This window comes from Felis catus, chromosome F2 (genome assembly GCF_018350175.1).
Source record: "Felis catus isolate Fca126 chromosome F2, F.catus_Fca126_mat1.0, whole genome shotgun sequence".
Classification (NCBI taxonomy): Eukaryota; Metazoa; Chordata; class Mammalia; order Carnivora; family Felidae; genus Felis; species Felis catus.
This window is the reverse complement of record NC_058385.1, coordinates 17,128,614-17,150,327: the sequence shown is the minus strand read 5'-3', so window position 1 is coordinate 17,150,327 and position 21,714 is coordinate 17,128,614. Positions and strand designations below refer to the sequence as shown.

The window sequence follows — 21,714 nt, the reverse complement described above, 5'->3', positions numbered from 1 at the left end:
ATTGAAAACAGGAATATATTTGTCATGGAGTAGAAAGAAAACTTCATGTGAGGTGTTTTTTGTTTTTTTGTTTTGTTTTGGTTATTTTTGAGAGAAAGAGGGAGGCAGAGGGAGAGGAGAATCTTAAGCAGGCTCCAGGCCCAGCATGGAGCAGATGTGGGGCTCAATCTCATCACCATGAGATCATGACCTGAGGGGAAATCAAGAGTTGGACGCTTAACCGACTGAGCCACCCAGGCACCCCTATATGAGTTTTAAAAGATAAAATAGTTTTCAAAGAAATTTCCAACACTTGTTCCCAATCTATCTTCCCTTGGTATACAATTCCCTATATCTTAGTGGAACAACTTGAGAATCTTTAACAGACTATTCAAAACCAACTCTTGGTATTGAGAAGTGTGACAATGAGAAGATCCCTTTGAGTGTTTGCAGTTTGGGCTTTATTACAGATAAAGCCACTGTAAACATTTGTTTTCCAAAGTGGCTTTTCCATTTGCATTTCTACCAGCAATGCATGAAAGCTGTATTTGCTCAGCATCTTCACCTTCACCAACACTTGCACAGTCCTTTCCCTCCCTCATTCTAGCTATGTGGTAGTATCTCACTGAGGTTTTAATTTGCATTTCTCTAATGATTAATGATGTGAAGCATCTTTTCAAGTGGTGTATTTCCCTTTCGTATATCTTTTTTGGTGAAGGGTCTGTTCTAATATTTTGCCCATTTTTCATTGCTTTTCCCCCTCCTAATTCTTTTGAAAACTCCTTATATACTCTGAAGAAGAACACTTTTAAAATGTTTCGCTAAAAAAAAAAAAACCAAACCAATTCTCAATTACATTTGAGTATATGTATTCAAATGACTGTGAACCACTTTAACTGTACATTTTGTCCTTCTCTAAGTGATTTAAATGAATTTGCAATCTGATCTTCCTGAGGAATTACCTTTTTCTCTACCTCTAAAATGATGGGTATTTAGTTTATTGTCAAAATCTAAAATACCTGCCATCAAACTCTAAAAATGTATTCTGTATAAAAAACCTAAAATATAACAGAAATTCTGCTTCCTGTTAGAATATAAATAAACCGAGTAATGTATGACTCAGGAGTAAATCAGAGAACACTGTTTTCAAATATTACTTTCTAAATTAAGTTTTTAAAAAAGTGAAAGAACAACACAATAAGGAATGATTTAAAAGGTGTTTTACCTTCCCCAAATCCGTACCTTGAGAAAAAGGAGCTAATACATAAAAAGGCGTTTTAAGTTTTGAAAGTAGTGCATGCACGCTCTTCTTCAATTCACATTTGCACCTGCATCTCTGATTTGCAAAAATTGATGCGTAAAATTTCAAAATAGCAAAATGTAAGTTTGTTATAATATTAACATGTGGTTTAGTGCTCTATGCAGTAGAGCATGGTAGCTTGCAAATCTGGATCTTTTACCATTTGTAGTGGTTACTGTAATCTACTTCAATGTTATTTGAACTATTCGAACCGAGCAGCTCCTAGTTTTCATAGTTGAATCCTTTAGAATAGTTACAACTGCTGAAGCTCCTTCGGTGCAGTTCTACCCTCTTCCGTCTCTCCTGGAAAGACCGTCACTTTCCACAGTTGACTACCATACCCATTTATCCGGGCAAAACTCCCAGTCCGCTCCTGTCTTCCTGCATTATTCTCCTGGATCAGGGCTTCTTCATCGCGCATCAATTACTTCCCGGAGAGCGAGCTAAGGGCAGGCACTGCCAAGACCAGACGCAGACCTGGATTATTTCCTTTTTCCGTGCCAAGCATCTTTCCAGCTAAAACCTTTTTTCACCTGTCACTCCTGCTTATTCTTGATATTCAGTTTTCTGCCACAGATTTCGCTACTCTAGTAGCTATGATGTCTGGACAAAAATAGCTCACATTTTTGCTTAAGCAATAACGGCCGCGCAAATTTTATGGTTAGATTTGTCTCAAGTCCGAAGACCGCGCCTCCAAACTAATGAGGCGGGATACACCCGGAGGAGTTCGGAGTGGAGGAACTGTGGCCGAGAGAAGGCTGTGGGGACTTGCCTAGGCGGGGCCACCCAACCCCCAGAGACCCTGACAGCACACTCCGGGAAGTTTGGACTCTTACCGCAGCTTCCGGACCCGCCCCTCTGCGAGCACCGGAACTCGCTTTCCCAGAAGGCCCCGCGCGGTGCGGCGCTGGGCGCGCTCCGGGTCCTGTCAAAGCAGGACCGGCGAGCCCGGTCTGCGGCCCCACCCCCTGACTCCCAGCTCCTTCCCCGACTCCCGCGAGTTCCAGTCCCGACTTCCAGCTCCCCAGCCCCGCCCTCAGCCGCGCGCGCTCTCCCCACCACGCCCTCGTCCCCCCGCGTGCGGCCGCTACAGCCAATGAGGTTCGGGGCCGCGTGCGCAGATTCAAACGGCGGCTCTTGAGGGAGGCTGGGCGCGAGATTCGGCGGTGCGGACAAAACCCTGCAGGAGGCTGCGAGCCCTGCAGAGCTGCTCGCTGCGGGGTGAGGGTGGGGGTCGGCGCCAGCCGCGGAGCTGAGCTCGGACCGCAGCTAGGAGGCTGAGAGGCGGCGGGAGGGGTCGAGGGAGGGCGAGAGCGCGTCTGCTGACATGTTGGGGGCATCCCTGACCGGGCCGGGCCGGGGCTAGGAGTGGCGCTGCGGGCCGGGGGCGGGTCGCGGTCCGCCCCTCCGTCCCTCCGTCCTGCCCTGCCGGGGACGTGCGTTCCACTCTCGGTCGCCTCGGAGAGGGAGCGAGGGAAGCGGCTGGAGGGTCGGGGACAAGGAACATTCGCTTGAGGCTGGAGGAGGCTGAACTGCGTCCCCGCCCAGCCCGCGCCTATGCGGTACTTGAAGGATGGCGAAGAGGTCGCGCAGGTGGGTGACATCCCTTTTACGCAGGCCTGTTGGCACAGTCTCGGCTCAGATTCTCTTCCTTTTCCCAGTGAGTCCCCATCAGGCCCTCCCCAGCTAGGGCAGAGGTTTTGCTTCCCGCTGCTCCGCAGCCGCTTCGGCCCGGCTGGCTGGATCCCAGCCGTGACTTGTGGAGAGTTGGGGACCACTATGTTTAAGGCGCAGAAAGTGAGTAACAAATGGTCAGGTTGCTCTTTTGAGTTGATTCTCCCCACAGCGCACGTCCAGACTCCAATCTCGCACAGCCGCTTCTTGGTCGGAGTTTCTTGCCAGGTAAGTCTGTGCGCTTTTAGGGAGTACCCTGCGCACGTAGAAGTGCTAGTGTACAGCCCGGACTTGAAAATGGTATTCGGAGAGACTTTTTTCTGAACTACTGTACCAATTAAAATAGGAACTATGTGATAAACCTGCGCTGGGACTCCTCTGCCATCTTTGCTGCCTTGACAGGTATGGAAAATCCCCTTAGGAATAGCTGATGAGAAAGGACCGTTTTGACGTGTTCTGTAGTTACCATTACGGTGTCTCAACTTTATGTTTATCTTTTTAATATCTTCTGTTGGGAAGATGTCACACTGTTAACCACAAGTAGCTTCATCTTAAAACAATGTTTGATTCACTGAATATTTTTAGTGCCCGTGTTTGGCTCTAACTGTAACTAAGTGTTGCCCAGAGGTAGGGCATATTTTTTTGTTGGAAACTTGCTAGGAGGAGTTTACTCATCTAATTTTTATTTATATGTTGCTATAGTAGCTGCACCTAAACTGTGTGTAGTAACCACTTAGATGGCACAAAACTAGGGTGTCTTTTGTCACTATTATTAAATAAACCTTAAAAGATGTTTGGTAGGGTTTACAAATGGCTTTCTTTATCTAGGTCCACAACCTTAAGGTCTTAACGAGAGATGTATTTCCAAACTTGGAATTTAGTACTAGAATTCACTCATTGCAGATTTCTGTTAAAAACTGGCAATAGCGACACATAATATTTGCTGCCTTGTTCATTTATTAAGTATCTGCTGTATGTACGGTATTTTCGCAGAAATCAACATGAAATATATGATTAAGTCCTTGTGAGACTGTTATTTTGTGGCAAGTACATTATAGGTCAAACTCTTGAGGTGGAACAAATATACACATACACATGCATAAACCCACCTCTAGAATAGGATTTTCAGCCTTGTCACTATTGATATATTGGATTAGATGATTCTTTGGGGGTGGGGGGGCTGTCCTGTGCTTTGTAGTATGTTTAACAGCATCCCTGGCCTCTACCCAGTAGATGCCAATAACACCCTGTTTCCCCAGTTGTGACAATCATATGTCTCCAGAGATTATCAAATGCGTTTTGAAGGCTGGGGGGCGAAATCACCCAGGTGAGAATTGCTGCTCTAATTAACTTCCTAATCTTCAAAAACAATCAATATTAAAAGCTCCTATAATTATAATTACTGAGGAACTCGTTTAGGCCTTTTCTTTTGGATTTTTAAATATACAGAATTTTAAAAATAAAGTAACTTCATTAAGCAAGGTGACACTTGACTATGTCAACTCAGTAATGGAAGTTTGTTTATATTTATTGTGTGGCATTATCTACCTATCACTATTGATGTTAATCTTATTTGAAAGAATGTCTTAGCTAATGCTATCATCAGCATTTAGTTATGGTTAGACAGGGATGCTTGAATGTCAGAACCCTGCCCTCTCTGGTTGATTTTGTCCTTTTCATAGTTTTTGTATGCTTAATAATAATAGACTAAGAAAGGAGAAGTGATTTAATGACTAATTTGCCTGTGTAGGTTATTTTCTTTTATTGGCGGTATTGTGAGCCCTGAAATCTAAACATTAATTGTACTGTTGACTTTTGTTCCTTGTCAGCTGTATGAATTGAAATGTATTGTAGAATGAGTTAAAAAGTCATAAGGCTGGAGTAACTAAATGTGGTGGGGTGAAGCTGTGTTCCCTATGGGAGTGTAGAGGTAGAGGATGTAGTGAGAAATTATCATCTCAGTGTGGTGTATTTCTTAGGGTCTTCATACTTGAATGTTTCATGCTCTAAATTATATTGCTTATTTATGAAAATATGTCTTTTTTATCTTAGAAGAGAATAGAATGTGAAATGTTTTGAAGGAGAAATTATTTGTTGAGCAAAGTGTAGTCTCATGTCTCTTGGCTACATATCTCAATAATAAATATGAACTTAATTTATAGTTAAATGAGAAAGGAAATAATTTAGTCAATTTAAGATCTCCCCTATACAACTATTTAAGTATTTGAGCAAACACTGTAATTTGCTGTATAAATGATTTACATAAGACTATGGGCATAAATTCTGTAGTATACTTTTTCTGTATGATATGGGGAAAAAAAGAGTAAAAAAACTGATACCTCAGGTTGAAACAACTGAAGGATGTTGGCTCTTTTGCTTTTTGTTTAAGATTGCTGTAGTGTCTCTGAACTAGATTTACATAAAGGAAAAGGCTCATTTAATGTGACTTTAAATAGTTTTAGATCCCACTGGGGGGTTTAATGATATATTTTACAGGCAATACCAATTGGCATATCTGTTACTAACATGTATTTGATTAAAAAAATTGTTTTTAATGTTTATTTATTTTTGAGAGACAGAGACAGAGTGTGAATGGGGTAGGGGAGAGAAAGAGGGAGACACAGAATCCGAAGCAGGCTCCAGGATCTGAGCTGTCCGCACAGAGCCCTACGGGGGCTCAAACCCACTAACTGTGAGATCATGACCAGAACCGAAGTCGGAAGCTCAACAAACTGAGCCCCCACGTGCCTCAACACGTGTTTGATTTTTAAGCATCATTATGTATTAAGTAATTAATTTTAGTTTTTAAAAGCCAGGGCTACCCTTAAATAAACTTTAAAAAATGTCATTTAGAACCTAGAAGACCTATTTAAGTAGTAACAGATTCAGATATATACACTTGATAAAGGTAAAAGCCAGATTTTGCATTGGAAAATGTTTTTCAGTGGTTATGTATGTGTGTGAGGGGAAGCAATTTTACTATGTTGTTTCCAGCAAAATGAGTATTATGGGTGAAAAGAATACTGAAGTATGAGAACTGATTTTTTTAATCAGCTTTGTCATTAACTAGCAATATTGTTTTAGGAAAGCAAGTAAACTCTATATCCAGGTTTTTAAATCTGTTTTATAGGGGGTTGGATTTTATGGTCTGTATGGTAATTTCTAGATTTAATATATATCCTGTTTGAACCCTTTTGTAATCATCCTTGCTCATTTAAAAATATATACACTAATGGAATAAAATAGAAAAATTCTCTCATTATTTTCATTTATGAATAGCTAGGTAAAATTCCCTTCAGTATTTATTTCAGTATTGCTATTAGTAATGGTCAAATGAAGTCAATTTTGTCTTACTATAATGATGCTAGCTTGCAGCCTATGTTTGGAAATAAAATATGCATGTATGCAGTACATAATATTAACCACTGGGTGGCCTGATTTCACTTTATTAAATCAACCTGGTAAATTTTCATACCTTGAATTCAATTGGACTTTAAAAAATACAGAATTACCCTGTTAAGACAGTATAATAAAGATATAATTTTGGATTTTGATAAAAATTTCAGATTTTATGCAGTTCATGACTTAAAATATGATCAAGTTGAAGTGATTTTATTAGAGCCAATTTTAAAGAACTTGATATATCTCTAATTTCAAGCCAGTAGTTTCTTTTCATATAAAAGTAAATTTTAAAAAATTCTCAAGTTCTTCCTTTCAATACCTTTTATTACTCTTTTTAGGTGAGATAATTAATGTCCTTTAAAATTGAACTTCTCCCTAATGTTTTATCTTAATATTGTCAAGTATTTTGTGTTAATATTGTCAAGAATAGTTTGTGTATTATTTCACGGGGTAAGTTATGACTGTAATATCCTATTAGCTCATGCCTAGTGTAGAGTTATTCTTAGCCATTTTCCTGGCCTAATGAGTCATAGCATTTATGTGTGTATGTGTGCATGCATTTCATTTTGCTGTTTAATACTCATCCTAATCACTGTTCATTCATAATTAAAAAAAAAACCTTTTCATTTTAAGGTAGTGCTTAGCTTATGTATTAGACAGTTATAGAATAAATATTTTCTTTGACTTAAAAAATAGAACTGGAAGAGTAATTTTGGAAACCAAGTCCTGGATGAAGATTCAGAAACCAAATTCCTCTTCTATTTTTGCTTTGTGACGGGACCAATAATTTCACCCATTTTGCTGTCTTCTAGATCAGTCACTCTAGATTAAAAATGGCTTATTTGTTTATAAGGTAGGGAGTTGATTTTATTTAGTTATTATCATTATCGATTGCTATAATATAGAAATGCTAAAGGAAGACATTGAAAAGCAGAAAAATAGAACGGATTTGTTTTGATGGTATCTAACCATTATTAAGCAGTGGAACTTTTTTACTGTTAAATGGTGATGGTTAAATGGGATGTTGGTGAGATTATTTGTGGAGTTTTATCCCTTCTCTTTTTTCTTGGCAAATTGTAGGCATTCTCAGGCATCATTCTGTTGTAGCTAGTGATATTGATAATTTTCTAGGATCTTATTCAGTCACACTTATCTAAAAGTTACATCATCCTTTAACAATTACTTAACTAATATAGAAATAACTTTATGCTAAAACTAAGAAGTAGCTGGGTGGATAGACTCTAGGAAAGTCCCAGTGGTAGAGAGATGATTCTAAGAATTCTACTTTAATCCTCCCTCACACTAACCCACTCAGAAAACCCAGCTTCCTGAACATTGGGCTGTATAACTCTGTCTGAAACTGATGACCATGCTGATGCAAAACAGAGAATGAAACCGCATGTAGAAATAGAAATTTCTCACAAATCAAGTATATGGTTAAAAAATGAGGCAGAATCTTAAAGTTGAACAAGTTTTCAGGAAAACTGCTGCTTGCACACTAGTCTTTTGACCCAAGTAACATCTTTAGACTCTTATCCTTAACTTAAAATATTTTGATAAGAACCCATGGTGAATTTTGTACAGATGTGATGTAGATATTTTTTTTGAATACTCAAGATTTATATAGGCAGGTCCCCAAATTAAATATTGTTTTGATCCAGAAATAACCCAATTTTAAAAAGCAGTCTCAAATATGCTATTGTGGAAGCTGTTGGGATCTGAGGGGAGGGAAGAAAGAGGGGAAGCTGTGAAAAGCATGACTGAGGGCTCTTTGGGATGGCAGGAAGTGTCAGTGTTGGTAGGGACAGTTTTAGGAAAGGTTAGGCAATATTAGTAGATACCCTAAAGAACCCATTCTGTACTGAATATTTTGTTTCAGCAAACAAACAATTAAAATTCTACCACTTGGAAGTGCATTTGGATTTTGAAAGTCCTTTTTAATAAATGGGAATGCCTTTCACCTTCTCCTAAAGATATTTTCATTTGTTAAAAAAAGAAAAAAGTGTTCTTTCTCATATCCACTTGAGGTCAGTTGTACTGAGAGAGGTGGAAATTTTGATTGGATTGGAAGGGAGTGAGGTAATTTTGGGATACAGAGTACTTGGAGGAGGTAAAAGTAAGGAAGATCATTCAATAATCATTAATTTTACAAATATTATAGGTACTGTGTTTGTGCAGAGAGGTCAATGTATCAGATATGGTCTTTGCACTCCTGAACTTATTATTTGGTTGGGAAGGTTGTCATATGTGATGAGCATTAAAAAGGAAGGGTAGATGCCATGAATATATACAAATGGGACAGAAAGCCTCAATATGGTGTTTATCTGATTTGGTAGCCTTAGAAATTTATGAAGTCGTTGGATCCTGAACCATCTCCATTGTAACAATTTCATCTTGGCTAATCAGGTGATATTTCTGATAGCTGAAGATGGCAGCAAATAACAGGTATTTATTTTTTTTTAATTTTTTTTTTTTAACATTTATTTATTTATTTTTTTGAGACAGAGAGAGACAGAGCATGAACGGGGGGAGGGCCAGAGAGAGAGGGAGACACAGAATCTGAAGCAGGCTCCAGGCTCTGAGCTGTCAGCACAGAGCCTGATGCAGGGCTCGAACTCACGGACCGTGAGATCGTGACCTGAGCGAAGTCGGACGCTCAACCGACTGAGCCACCCAGGCGCCCCAGGTATTTATTTTTTTAAACTTTTATTTTCAGATTAGTTCAACAAAACAAGCATATATGAAAGTGGGACTGGCAGATTAATGTTACAAATAGACACTGGCCTTAGTGAGAGAGCATTGGAATGTTGAAATGTATTGAACTGAAGCAGAGATAGATAGCTATATAGGTAGGGGACTTGGGGTTCTTGCAGTCTTGCTTGGTCAGATATGAAGAATTTTGGTCCTATAGAAGTGACAAATCAAGGGAAATCAAGTTCCTGCAAAGCATCTGTAGACAGTATATGTTAAATCTAGGCCTCCATTTTTCAGTTTTGTAAGAACTAAACTATGTGTAGATATTAGGAACTGCCCACGTGTTCTTAAATATATTACATTGAGATTAAACAAATCATCAAACGTTAACTGTTTGAAATCTGAGTGAATTTTTGGAAAAGAGTTGAAATAGAAATAATCATGGATATTGCTGGTCATTCAGCCTATGCACATAATACTAATGTTGAACTACCTCTCTGTGCCACAATCCTATATGAGGTATTTTATGTGTTTTTTCATTTAATTTTATCCTTAATGAAGCACTATCAGGTAGGTGCTCATTTCACAAACAGGTAAACTAAAGCCCTAAGAGGTTAATATGTCCAAGGATGCAAAATAAGTAAAGTTGTAACTAGAACCTGGTTCTTCTGGTGTCTTTGGTGTCTTCCAGGTTCTTCCCTGTTTTTCTATTATGTGGTAGTATAGTGGTTAAGTAGTGGATTTTGGAGTTCAGTCATGCTGTGTTTGGCATAACTATGGGCAAGAAGTTAATTTTCTAAGTCAAGGCTCCCTATTATGTAAAATGGGAATAATAATAATATTTTCTTCTTGGGGTTGTTGTGGGGTTTTAAGAGAGAAATTTCATAGACGACCTAATGTCTGGTACTTAGAAAGTTTAAATAAATATTAGCTCTTGTTATTATCAGATGCTCATGACTGTATTCAGTCCTCTAGCTACTTAAAGTCTTCTGATTCAGTTTATCATAAAGACCTGCCCTCTCTTCTGGGGATTTGTGCTCTCATGGCTTTAATTGTTCTCTGTATGCTGGTGACTGTCAAAACTATGTGTCTACCCTAGGCCTCCTACCTGAGCTGAAGATATTGGGCTTAGTTGCCTTCTAGATTTGCTCTGCCCATAGGATAGCCACTTCCCACATGTGGCTATTGAGCTGTTGACATGTGGTTAGTCTGAATTGCAATGTACTCTAAGTATAAAATACACACTAGATTTTCTTTAGTAAGAAAAAAGGAATGTAAAGTAGCTCATGATTATGTTGATTATGTGATAATTTTTAATGTATTAAATAACATAACATTATTTTGACATGTTTTTATTTTTAAAATGTGGCTACTAGGAAATTACATATATGGCTGCATTATATTTCTATTGGACTGTGCTATTCTAGATATCTCCTCTTATATATTTCTCAAGTGCCTTGAAATTAGCTAGTCCAAAACTGCCTGAGACTCTCCCCATTCTCTTCTCCCTCCCAAAGTTCTGTTTTTCCTTCTATTCTTTATCTTGGTGGATAGCTCTGTTTATGCTCCCAAAGCCAGAAATTTTGGAGTCATTGAGTCCTTGCAAAATCTTTTTCTACTTTTTTCATATTTGTCATTTTCATGCACTTCTTATTGTTGCCACTATTACTACTTTCGTTGGTTTATTCTTTTATGGTTTCTTGATTTTGTTATATTTAGATCTGTTCTACTCAAGGATATAAAAAGATGGAATTCTACCCTATTTTTTTTTAAGTTTATTTATTTATTTTGGGAGAGAGAATGTGTGTGTGCATTAGTGTACGTGTTCACACAGGGGAAGGAGAGGGGCAGAAAGCAAGGGAGAAAGAATCCCAAGCAGGCTCTGTGGTGTCAGCACAGAGCCCTGTGTGGAGCTCAATCCCACAAAATGAAATGAGATCATGACCTGAGCTGAAATCGAGTCCAATGCTTAACCAACGGAGTCACCCAGCCTCCCCTACCCTATTTTTTTAAATTTTATTTATTGAAGTAATCTTTACACTCAACATGGGACTAAAACTCACACTCTTCTCTGACTGAGCCAGCCAGGTGCCCAGGCCTACCCTATTTTTTTTTTTAAATAGTATTGTTACAGTTTCGTTTTTTTTTACATATATTTGCTTCATCTAAAGTTTTTTATTTTAAAGTAGGACTCAAAGTTTGTTTTTAAATTTTTTTTATTTTTTAATTTTTAATTTTATTTATTTATTTATTTATTTATTTATTTATTTATTTATTTATTTATTTATTTATTTTTTGAGAGAGAGACAGAGCATGAGCTGGGAAGGGTCAGAGAGAGAGAGGGAGACACAGAATCCGAAGCAGGCTCCAGGCTCCAAGCTGTCAGCACAGAGCCTGATGCAGGGTTTGAACTCATGAACCATGAGATCATAACCTGAGCCGAAGTTGGATGTTCAACCAACTGAGCCACCCAGGCGCCCCTCAAAGTTTGTTTTTAAAATTTGTTACCCTTTGCCTTACCATTTATTGAAAAATCCATCTTCACACCACTGATTTGATATGTTACTGTTAAAATTTACCGAATTCCCATTTGGATTTTGTTTTTTTCTGAATGTTCTAGTCTCTTCCATTGATCTGTGTATCTGTGTGCCGGTAGTATTCTGTTTTATTTATTGTTTCTCTACAGTATGTCTTCACTGGGTAGTGCTATTTGTTTACTTTTCCATATGAACTATAGAATCAGCATGTTTAAATTCCTCTGAAAATATAATGGTATTTTAATTTAATTTAAATTTATGAATTATTTTAGGGAGAATGGACATCTGTAATTCTGTTCCTATCCAGGAATGTGGTCTGAATGTTTTTCCATTTGTTCAGATCTAATGTGTATTACAATAGTGTTTTGTTGTTTACTATATTTTGATCTTGTATATTCATATTATTTCTACATGTTTTAATTTTTTTGTTGTTGTAACATTAATGGATCATTTCTTCCATTGTTTCTTTTAACTGGATGTGACTGTGTTTTGTATTTTACCCTTACCAGTGTCAGGCCCTAATGATTTTTTACTTGGATTATTATCAAAAATTACTAATTGGTCTTCCTCCATTTCTCTACATCCTGCCAGTGATTTTTCTGAAACATGAGATATTTGTGTTTTACTCCCTTACTTAAAGTCCTTTGACCCTTTAGGATAAAGGTCAAATAAAGAATGAAAGTCAAACTCCTTAGCATGACATAAACTCTTTCCTTGTCTACAATTGACCCCTGATGGCATATCAACTCCTGGTGTCAGTAAGAACTATAGCTACTCTACATTGTATAACTCTTACTTTGTTATATCTTGAATAATCTGTTGGGACGTATGTTTTTAGTCTGGGCGGCTTCTTCAGTCATACCTGTATACACAGATTCAATGATTGAATTTACGAAGTTGCATAAAATTCTTGATTTCACAATTTTTTTTTAAGTTTATATATTTATTTAGAGAGAGAGAGAGACACACCCAGTGGAGAGAGAGGGAGAGAGAGAATCCCAAGCAGGCTCCATGCTGTCAGTGTGGATCCCAACAAGGGGCTTTATTTCATGAACCATGAGATCATGACCTGAGCCGAAATCAAGAGTCAAATGCTCAACCGACTGAGCCACCCAGGCGCCCCAACAATTGTGTTTTTGTTGTTGTTGTTGTTGTTGTTGTTGTTTTAGTGAGGATGAGGATGATGACCTCCAGTATGCTGATCATGATTATGAAGTACCACAACAAAAAGGATTGAAGAAACTCTGGAACAGAGTAAAATGGACAAGAGATGAGGTAATTACATGATAAGGTTTAGTAATTTCATACTTGTACTTATTGGTTAATAATATTTAATAAAGGAATTAAAGATCTTGAAAAGCAAAACATGAGAAAAGCTATTCATCAACTGATACGCACATATTTTTCTTCCACCAGAGGTGTGAATAGTGGTATGATGTTAAGACTGACAGAAACACTGTAGTAAATGGGAGAGCTTGTATTACAGTGGCTTATCCTTCTACTAATGGTCATCAGATATGACATGAAAGAATTAGACAGTTATCTATATTTAGCGATAGAGGAATAGGCAAAGGAAAGAAAGCTTTCTAATTTTCACACCTGTTTTAATAGGATGATAAGTTAAAGAAGTTGGTTGAACAACACGGAACTGATGATTGGACTCTAATTGCTAGTCATCTTCAAGTGAGTGAAATATTTTCTTCTATTTATAACACGGATAACATAAGCTATTGGGTTAAATTTGCTGTTTTTCAAAAATGTGTCTTCATTATTTTAGACTTAGGTTTCCTTTCTAAAAACATCTCTGTTTTTCTGATCTTCCTATAGTGGCCAAAGGCTTAAAAAGTCCGATTTTTCTAGTAATTAGTTTATATAGGGGCCTAAAAAGATTACTAATCTAAAATGAAAATACTAGGTTTGGGTGGGGCTTTATAAATATTTGCTGATAAATGTTAAAACATTCTGAGAGAAGTTAAATGTATGGAAATTTTTGGCACCTAATCAATAAAATCAGAAAAAGCTCTGTTGAAAGTTTGTCAACCTTTATTTGGATTTTAAGGTGTTATTGATCTTTAAAAGAATTCTACTTATTGTTCGTTCATCATACTATTCACATGCTATTCATTAGTATGTATGTATGTAATTTTATAATTTACATACTGTTCACATGCTATTCATTAGTATGTAAGTTTATAATTTACAAAATTTATAAATTTATAATTTACATATATTCCTTTTGTTCCTTACTGCATTAAAGGTAGGGAGGCAAAATAGTCACATTTGAATTTGTTTTGACTACTGTGGATATCAGAAATCAGATTATCTATGTTCTTTCTAAATTGTTATGATGCTTTTCAACATAACCTGAAAATTGAGACCAGATAATGGAAAGTGCGTAAGTTTTGGAGTCAGTCTGATCTATATTCAAGTGCCAGCTCTACTAGCTGTTTGCTCTTAGAAAAATTACTAACTTCTTTGATGTTCAGCTTCCTTGTCTATAATATGTAAATAATAGTACTCGTTTTTGTAGTATTGTTGTGAGAATTAGAAATGACATATAGGATGTTGGGCATATTTCCTGACATTTAGCAGGTGTTAGATAAATGGAAACTAAATTAGAAAAGTTATTTATATTAGGTTTACCAGTTTAACTTGAGGGTATAGCAGCAAATGAAGTGAACAAAGAAATGCTACAAGCACATACAGGAGCAGTCTGATTATTTTGAAGAAAATGATAGCCTTAAAAATGGATCAGCATTGATGTTTTGAAGCCATAAATGAAGAAACTCAGTTTAAATAAAAGTAACTTGAGACCCACTAGACACAAAGGCAGTGACTGGTAAACAAAGTATTTGTATTTATCCCTTTATATACTTCTAATATTTTTATCATTCATGAAGTTAACTGTTTTATTATTATTATTATTATTATTATTATTTATTATACATAGGAGTTAATGTTTATTTTTGAGAGAGAGACACACACACACACACACACACAGTGTGAGCAGGGAGGGGCAGAGAAAGGGAGACACAGAATCCAAAGCAGACTCTAGGCTCTGAGCTGTCAGCACAGAACTCGATGTGGGGCTTGAACTCATGGTCTGCGAGATCATGACCTGAGCCAAAGTCAGATGCCCCACCGACTGAATAACCCAGGTGCCTCTAGTTTTTTCTTGATAACTTGGAGTTCATCATGTATAAAAATCCTTTAAGTACCATGCAGTGGCCTAGTAATGCCTTTGGGGGTTTTTAAATTGTATAGAGTTAAGTACTGCTGTACTGTATGAATCTAGACCGCTGTGCTATTTGAGTTCATTTGTCTATTTTGTATAGTTTTCTGTTTACTCTCTTTTATTTCTCAATCTTAGATACATTTTTTTTAATGTTTATTTATTTTTGAGAGAGAGAGACAGAATGCAGATGGGGAAGGGGCAGAGAGAGGGAGACACAGAATCCAAAGCAAGCTCCAGGCTCTGAGCTGTCAGCACAGAACCCTACATGGGGCTCAAACCCACAAACTGTGATATCATGACCTGAGCTGAAGTCAGACACTTAACCGACTGAGCCACCCAAGTGCTCAGATACATTTCTTCATGGCAGTATCTGTGTTATAAGGCACAGTGTAGAGATATATACTTAAAAATATATAGTCTAAGCCCTGCCAGAGACTTTAATTTAAAAATGAATTGAGACACAGGCATATAAGATAAATATTACAGTTTAAAGAATGTTATTGAATGCATTATTCTTGAAGACTTTCTTTTTGAGTTTAGGCTGACTTGCTTTCTGGAAGACAATTGTTCAATAACAAAATTATCAATTCTTTCAGAATCGTTCAGATTTTCAGTGCCAGCATCGATGGCAGAAAGTTTTAAATCCAGAATTGATAAAGGGTCCCTGGACTAAAGAAGAAGATCAGAGGGTAACATGTTCATGTATTTTATTCTCACTGTGTAGGTGGATTGGCTTTTTTTTTCTTCCTAATATATTGTTTTGTCACAAAGGTTATGTTTAAATCACTTTGATTTGGTTGCTGCTTGTAGAAGAATTGAAAGTTGAATGTCTTGAAATATAGTTTTTCTGAATTGAGTCAAACCAAGTATAATATATATAGCTTTTCTTTGTGAGTTTAGTTTACAGAAGGAAAAATGTTATTAGCTTATTTGTCTTATTTAGAGCTTAGGTTAGTAACATTTAGGGTATAGCTTGTTGAAAATTGAGTTAACATTTTAAAAAACAGAATTTAATTTAATTTTAATTTTAATTTTATCTGATAACATGATATGTGAGGAAGTCATTCTTAACTTTCCCTCTTGACCTATAATGTGCCCCAAAATAAGATAGATACCAGAGCACTGTATTTCTAAAAGGTTTGGTGATTTCGATATTAAGGTAATTGTTTGTTTTATAAAAGACTGAGAAGAATGGGAAAGTTGCTGCCCTCCGCTAGGAATTGGCTTTAGTTCATGCTCTTTATGGCAGAAATGTTGTTAATAGGGTTGAGGAATTAGAGCATTTTTTCCTGCCACTCAAGGGAAAAAAAAAAAGTTTACTAGGCTCAGAACTGGTAAGATTTACTTGATGGTCAGTGATAGGTTTTATAATGTGTGTTCTGTATCCTTTTAGTATGAGAAAGGAAGAAATGAGAAGATAATAACTTTGTGGATCCTTCTTGCTTCCACACTGATTTATTTGGCCTCCAACTGAAGCTTTTTTTAAAGAAAGAGTAGAAAATCTATAAGTCTCAACATTTTTACCGTTAAATTGATCTCCAGTGATAACATTTTAACTTACAAGTCACTTTAATTAGCACATTGTGTTTTAGATAAGTTTGAGGTAAACTTTTGTACTTGGCCAATGCTGAATTAGTATTTATTAGTATTTATTAGTTAACTTATTAGTAACTTAACTTAAATAAACTTAACAATTAGTAGTTGTGGTTTGGATTTAATGCATTTAAAAGAAATAGTATTCTTGAGTTGTGTTTTAAAATTCTATCAAGGTAATGCTTTTTCAAGTTGAGATGTATTCTCACTGTGTCATGTTAAATTGACATGTAACACTATAGTAGTTTCAAGTGTACCACATAATGATTTGCCCTTGGTTTGTATTGCTAAATAATCACAACAAGGATTCTAGTTAGCATCTGTCATCATATATAGTTAAAAATTTTTTTTCTTGTGATGAGAGTTTTTAAGATCTAACAACTTTCAGATGTGCATTACAGTATAGTTTTTATTTATTTTTAATTTTTTTTAATGTTTATTTATTTTTGAGAGAGACACATAGCATGAGCAGGGGAGGGACAGAGGGAGAGGGAGACACAGAATCCGAAGCAGGCTCCAGGCTCTGAGCTGTCAGTGAAGAGCCTGATGTGGGGCTTGAACTCACGAACTGTGAGATCATGGGTAAAGTCAGATGCTTAACCCCCTGAGTCACCCAGGCGCCCCTGCATTACGGTATTAACTATAGTCACTGTGCTGTACATTGCATCCCCATGAATAAACTTTTAAAAAGGTATTGCTTTTTTAAACTTTGTTTTTTCTGTTTCTTAGGTTATTGAATTAGTTCAGAAATATGGGCCAAAAAGATGGTCTTTAATTGCAAAACATTTGAAAGGAAGAATAGGCAAGCAGTGTAGAGAAAGATGGCATAATCATCTGAATCCTGAGGTAAAGAAATCTTCCTGGACAGAAGAGGAGGACAGGATCATCTATGAAGCACATAAGCGGCTGGGAAATCGTTGGGCAGAAATTGCCAAACTGCTTCCTGGAAGGTGCTTATATAAATGTATATACATTTTCCTGTACTTAAACTTGATCTTTATTATGTTACTATTTAATATATTTGCAAGTACCCCATGACTTTTATTTTTTTTTTAGACAAGCAATTTTCGGGGGCCTATTTGTAATAAATTCTGTGTAAGGGATAGAATTACTTTTATAAATGAAATTTAGACAAGCATCCTTTTGGGCCTATTTGTAATAAATTTAGACAAGCAACTTTTTGGGCCTATTTGTAATAAATTCTGTATGAGGGATAGAATTACTTTTATAATTGAAATTTAGACAAGCAACGTTTTGGGCCTATTTGTAATAAATTCTGTGTAAGCAATAGAATTACTTTCTTAATGAAATATTTTATAGCAGTAATTTGTGCAGTAAAATGATAGACCTTCAGATTTGTGAACATTTAATAACTTCCTAGATTGTTTACTTATCAGTGCCAGTCAGACAGACCTTCTGTGTACAAACCTGGTTGGAATAGAATGTAAATTGAAGAGATTTCTTTCATACTAGATTCTATGCACAAGACCAGGGAATAGCAAATACATTGCCTGAAATAAACTATGAAAGTTCATTAGACAAAATTTAATTCTTAATTAATTATGGTATGATTCAAATCATGAGAGTAGTGTATATATCCCTGTGGCTAAAATACAGAATTTCCTTCTGGGAGAGTGATATACTGCTGTATACTATACATTGTAAGTATTACTATACATTGCACTGGTTGAAATTTTTCCCTATTGTAGTACAGTAGACCATCAACCTTGGGAAAATCCATACCTCACTCAGAAGGTATGCATGTTTTGTTTTTTTTTTAATTGCTGTATGTAGTCTCTATATTATACTTCATAGTTTATAAAATGCTTTTACCTATATTTTTAATTAATCTTTATATGTAAGTGAAATATGCAGAGCAAAAAATGCTGTCCTTTTTTTTTTAATAGATAAGGAAATTAAAGCATAGTGTTAAGTTTTTTATTCAGGTTACTCAACTTGGTTTAAAAAATTCTGATGTTTTCAGTCTTACATATATTTTTACTCAACTAGCTTAGTGTTTTAACATAAAGTAGGTTCTCAGTAAATGCATATTTTATGAAGGATAGAATTATTAAGTGATCACCATCTAAATCTAGTTACTATCTGCCACCATCACAAAATTGTTACCTATTATTAACTGTATTCCCTATGCTATACATTGTATCCCCATGTCTTGTTTATTTTATAAGTGGAAGTTTGTACTTTTAATCTCCTTCCCCTATTTTGCCCACCCCCTCTGGCAACCATCACATAGTTCTTTGTTTCCATGAGTCTGTTTCTGTTCTGTTTTGTCTGTTTGCTTTGTTTTTTAGATTCCATAGATAAGTGAAGTTGTATGATATTTGTCTTTACCTGACTGTTTTCACTTAGCAGAATACCCTCTTGCTCCATCTATGTTGTAGCAAATGACAAGATTTTGTTCTTTTTTATGACTGAGTGATATTCCATTGTATGTATATGCCATATCTTTTTCCATTCATCTGTCAGTGGCCACTTGGGTTAATTCCATATCTTGACTGTATATAATGCTGCAATGATCATGGGGTGTGTATATCTTTTTGAATTAGTGTTTTTGTTTTTTTCAGATAGATTTCCAGAAGTGGAACTACTGGATCTTATGGTAGTTTTGCTTTTAATTTTTTTGAGGAAACTTCATACAATTTTCCATAGTGGCTGCACCTTTTTGCATTCCCAACAGTGCAGGAGGATTCTTTTTTCTCCACATCCCTGCCAACACTGGTTATTTCTTGTCTTTTTTTTTTTTTTTTTTTTTTTTTAGAGAGAGAGAGAAAGAAAGAATGTCTTAAGCAGGCTCCATGCTTCGCACGGAGCCTGATGTGGGAGCTCGATCATATGACCCTGGGATCATGACCTGAGCAACAGTCAGATGCTCAGCCAACTGAGCCACCCAGGTGCCCTGTTGTCTTTTTGATAGTAGCCATTCTGATCTGTGTGAAGTGATATCTCATTGTGGTTTTGACTTGCATTTCCCTGATGATTAGTGATGTTGAGCATCTTTTCATGTGTCTATTAGCCATCTGCATATCTTCTTTTTTTTTTTTTTTTAATTAAAAAATTTTTTTTTCTTTTAAGTAGGCTCCACATCCAGCGTGGGGCTCGAACTTAGGACCCTGACTGAGATCAAGAGTCGCATCATCCACTGAGCCAGCCAGGTGCCCCCATCTGCATATCTTCTTTGGAGAAATGTTCATATTCTCTCCTCATTTTTTAATTGGGTTGTTTTTTGATACTGAGTTGTGTGAGTTCTTTATATATTTTGGATGTTAATCCTTACTGATTATATCATTTGTAAATATCTCCTCCCATTCAGTAGGCTTTTTGTTTTGTTGATGGTCTCATTCACTGTGCAAAAGCTTTTTAGTTTGATGTAGTCCCATTTGTTTGTTTTTGTTGTCCTTGCCTGAGGAGACAAATGAAAAAAATACTGCTTAGGCCAATGTCCAAGGGCTAACAGCCTGTTTCCTTCGAGTAGTTTTATGGTTTCTGATCTTACATTTAGGTCTTTGATTTATTTTGAGTTTATTTTTGTATATGGTGTAAGAAAGTGGTCCATTTTCATTCTTTTCCATGTACTTGTCCAGTTTTCCCAGCACGATTTATTGATAAGACTGTCTTTTTCCCATTTGGATGTTCTTGCCTCATTTGTTGAAAATTAATTGACTGGGTTTATTTCTGGACTATTTGGTTCCTTTGATCTGTGTTTCTGTTTTTTGTCATTACCATACTGTTTTGATTACTGTCACTTTGTAGTATAGTTTGAAACCGGGGAGAATGATACTTCTAGCTTTGTTCTCTCTCAAGATTGCTTTGGCTATTGGGGTGTTTTGTGGCTCTATACATGTTTTAGGATTATTTGTTCCAGCTCTATGAAAAATGCCATTGGAATTTTGGTAGGGATTGCATTGACTCTGTGGATTGCTTTTCATAGTATGTGCATTTTAACGATCCTTTCAGTCCATGAGCATAGTATATCTTTCCATTTATCTGTGCCATTTTTGGTTTCTTTTATCAGTGTCTTACAGTTTTCAGAGTACAGGTCTTTCACCTACTTGGTAAAATTTACTCCTAAGTATTCTGTTTGATGTAGTTGTGAATGGTATTATTTTCTTAATTTCTTTTTGATAGTTTGTTATTACTGTATTAGAAACAACAGATTTCTTTTTAAAAAAAATTTTTTTTTTAACGTTTATTTATTTTTGAGACAGAGACAGACAGAGCATGAACGGGGGAGGGGCAGAGAGAGAGGGAGATACAGAATCTGAAACAGGCTCCAGGCTCTGAGCAGTCAGCACAGAGCCCGACGTGGGGCTCGAACTCACGGACTGCGAGATCATGACCTGAGCCGAAGTCGGACGCTCAACCGACTGAGCCACCCAGGCGCCCCTAGAAACAACAGATTTCTATATACTAATTTAGTATATTGTAATTCTACTGAATTCACTTATTAGTACTAATGTTTTGGTTTTTTTTTTTTTTTTTTTTTTTTTTGGTTGACTCTTTAGGGTTTTCTGTATACAGTCATCCATCTGAAATGGTGACAGTTTTAGTTTTTTTCAAATTTGGATGCCTTTTATTTCTTTTTCTTGCTATGGCTAGGGCTTCCAAAACTACATTGAATAAAAGTGACAAGAGCGAGCATCCTTGTCTTAGAGGAAGAGCTTTCCTTTTTTTACTATTGACTATGATGTTAGTTGTGGATTTTTCATATAGGGCCTTTATTATGGTGAGGTATGTTTCCTCTGTACCTACTTTGTTGAGAGTTTTTATCATAAATGGATGTTGAATTTTATCAAATACTTTTTCTGCATGCATTAAGATAATCACATGGTTTTTATCCTTTATTTTGTTACTGTGGTGTTGATTCGTTTTGCAGATATTGAATCATCTTTGCATCTTTAGAATAAATCCCACCTGATCATGGTATATGATCTTTTTTTTGTTAAATGTTTATTCATTTTTGAGAGAGTGCATGAGCAGGGGTGGGTAGGGCTGGGACAGAGGATCCAAAGCAGGCTTTGTGCTGACTGCCGTGAGCCTGATGTGGTACTTGAATTCACAAACTGTGAGATCATGATCTGAGCTGAAGTTTGACACTTAACTAGCTGAGCCACCCAGGCACCCCTGATCTTTTTATATATAGCTGAATATAGTTTGCATTGATGGTTTCCTTCTTATTTTTTTTTTGTTTTTGTTTTTCTATTCTTCCCTCCTTCCATGCTGCCACACTTTCAATGAGAATATAAGCCCCATGAAAGCAGGGACTTTCTTTCTTTTTTTTT

General features: G+C 36.4%; 1 protein-coding gene across 7 annotated transcripts in view; it reads left to right on the top strand.

Annotated features, from left to right (window-relative positions):
- The first annotated feature begins 2,636 nt into the window (after positions 1 to 2,636).
- The window catches only part of MYBL1 (MYB proto-oncogene like 1), a 44,032-nt gene continuing 24,954 nt past the window's right edge, over positions 2,637 to 21,714 (top strand). Inside the window, exons 1-5 of one of the 7 annotated variants that reach the window (XM_045049808.1) lie at positions 2,637 to 2,872; positions 12,756 to 12,861; positions 13,198 to 13,269; positions 15,418 to 15,510; positions 17,144 to 17,364. In XM_045049808.1, coding sequence (XP_044905743.1) covers positions 2,853 to 2,872; positions 12,756 to 12,861; positions 13,198 to 13,269; positions 15,418 to 15,510; positions 17,144 to 17,364 — 512 coding nt within the window. In that variant the 5' untranslated portion in view covers positions 2,637 to 2,852. The remainder of the gene's footprint in view (positions 2,873 to 12,755; positions 12,862 to 13,197; positions 13,270 to 15,417; positions 15,511 to 17,143; positions 17,365 to 21,714) is intronic. The other 6 variants (XM_045049807.1, XM_045049809.1, XM_045049805.1 and 3 more) reach the window with 6 other exon arrangements.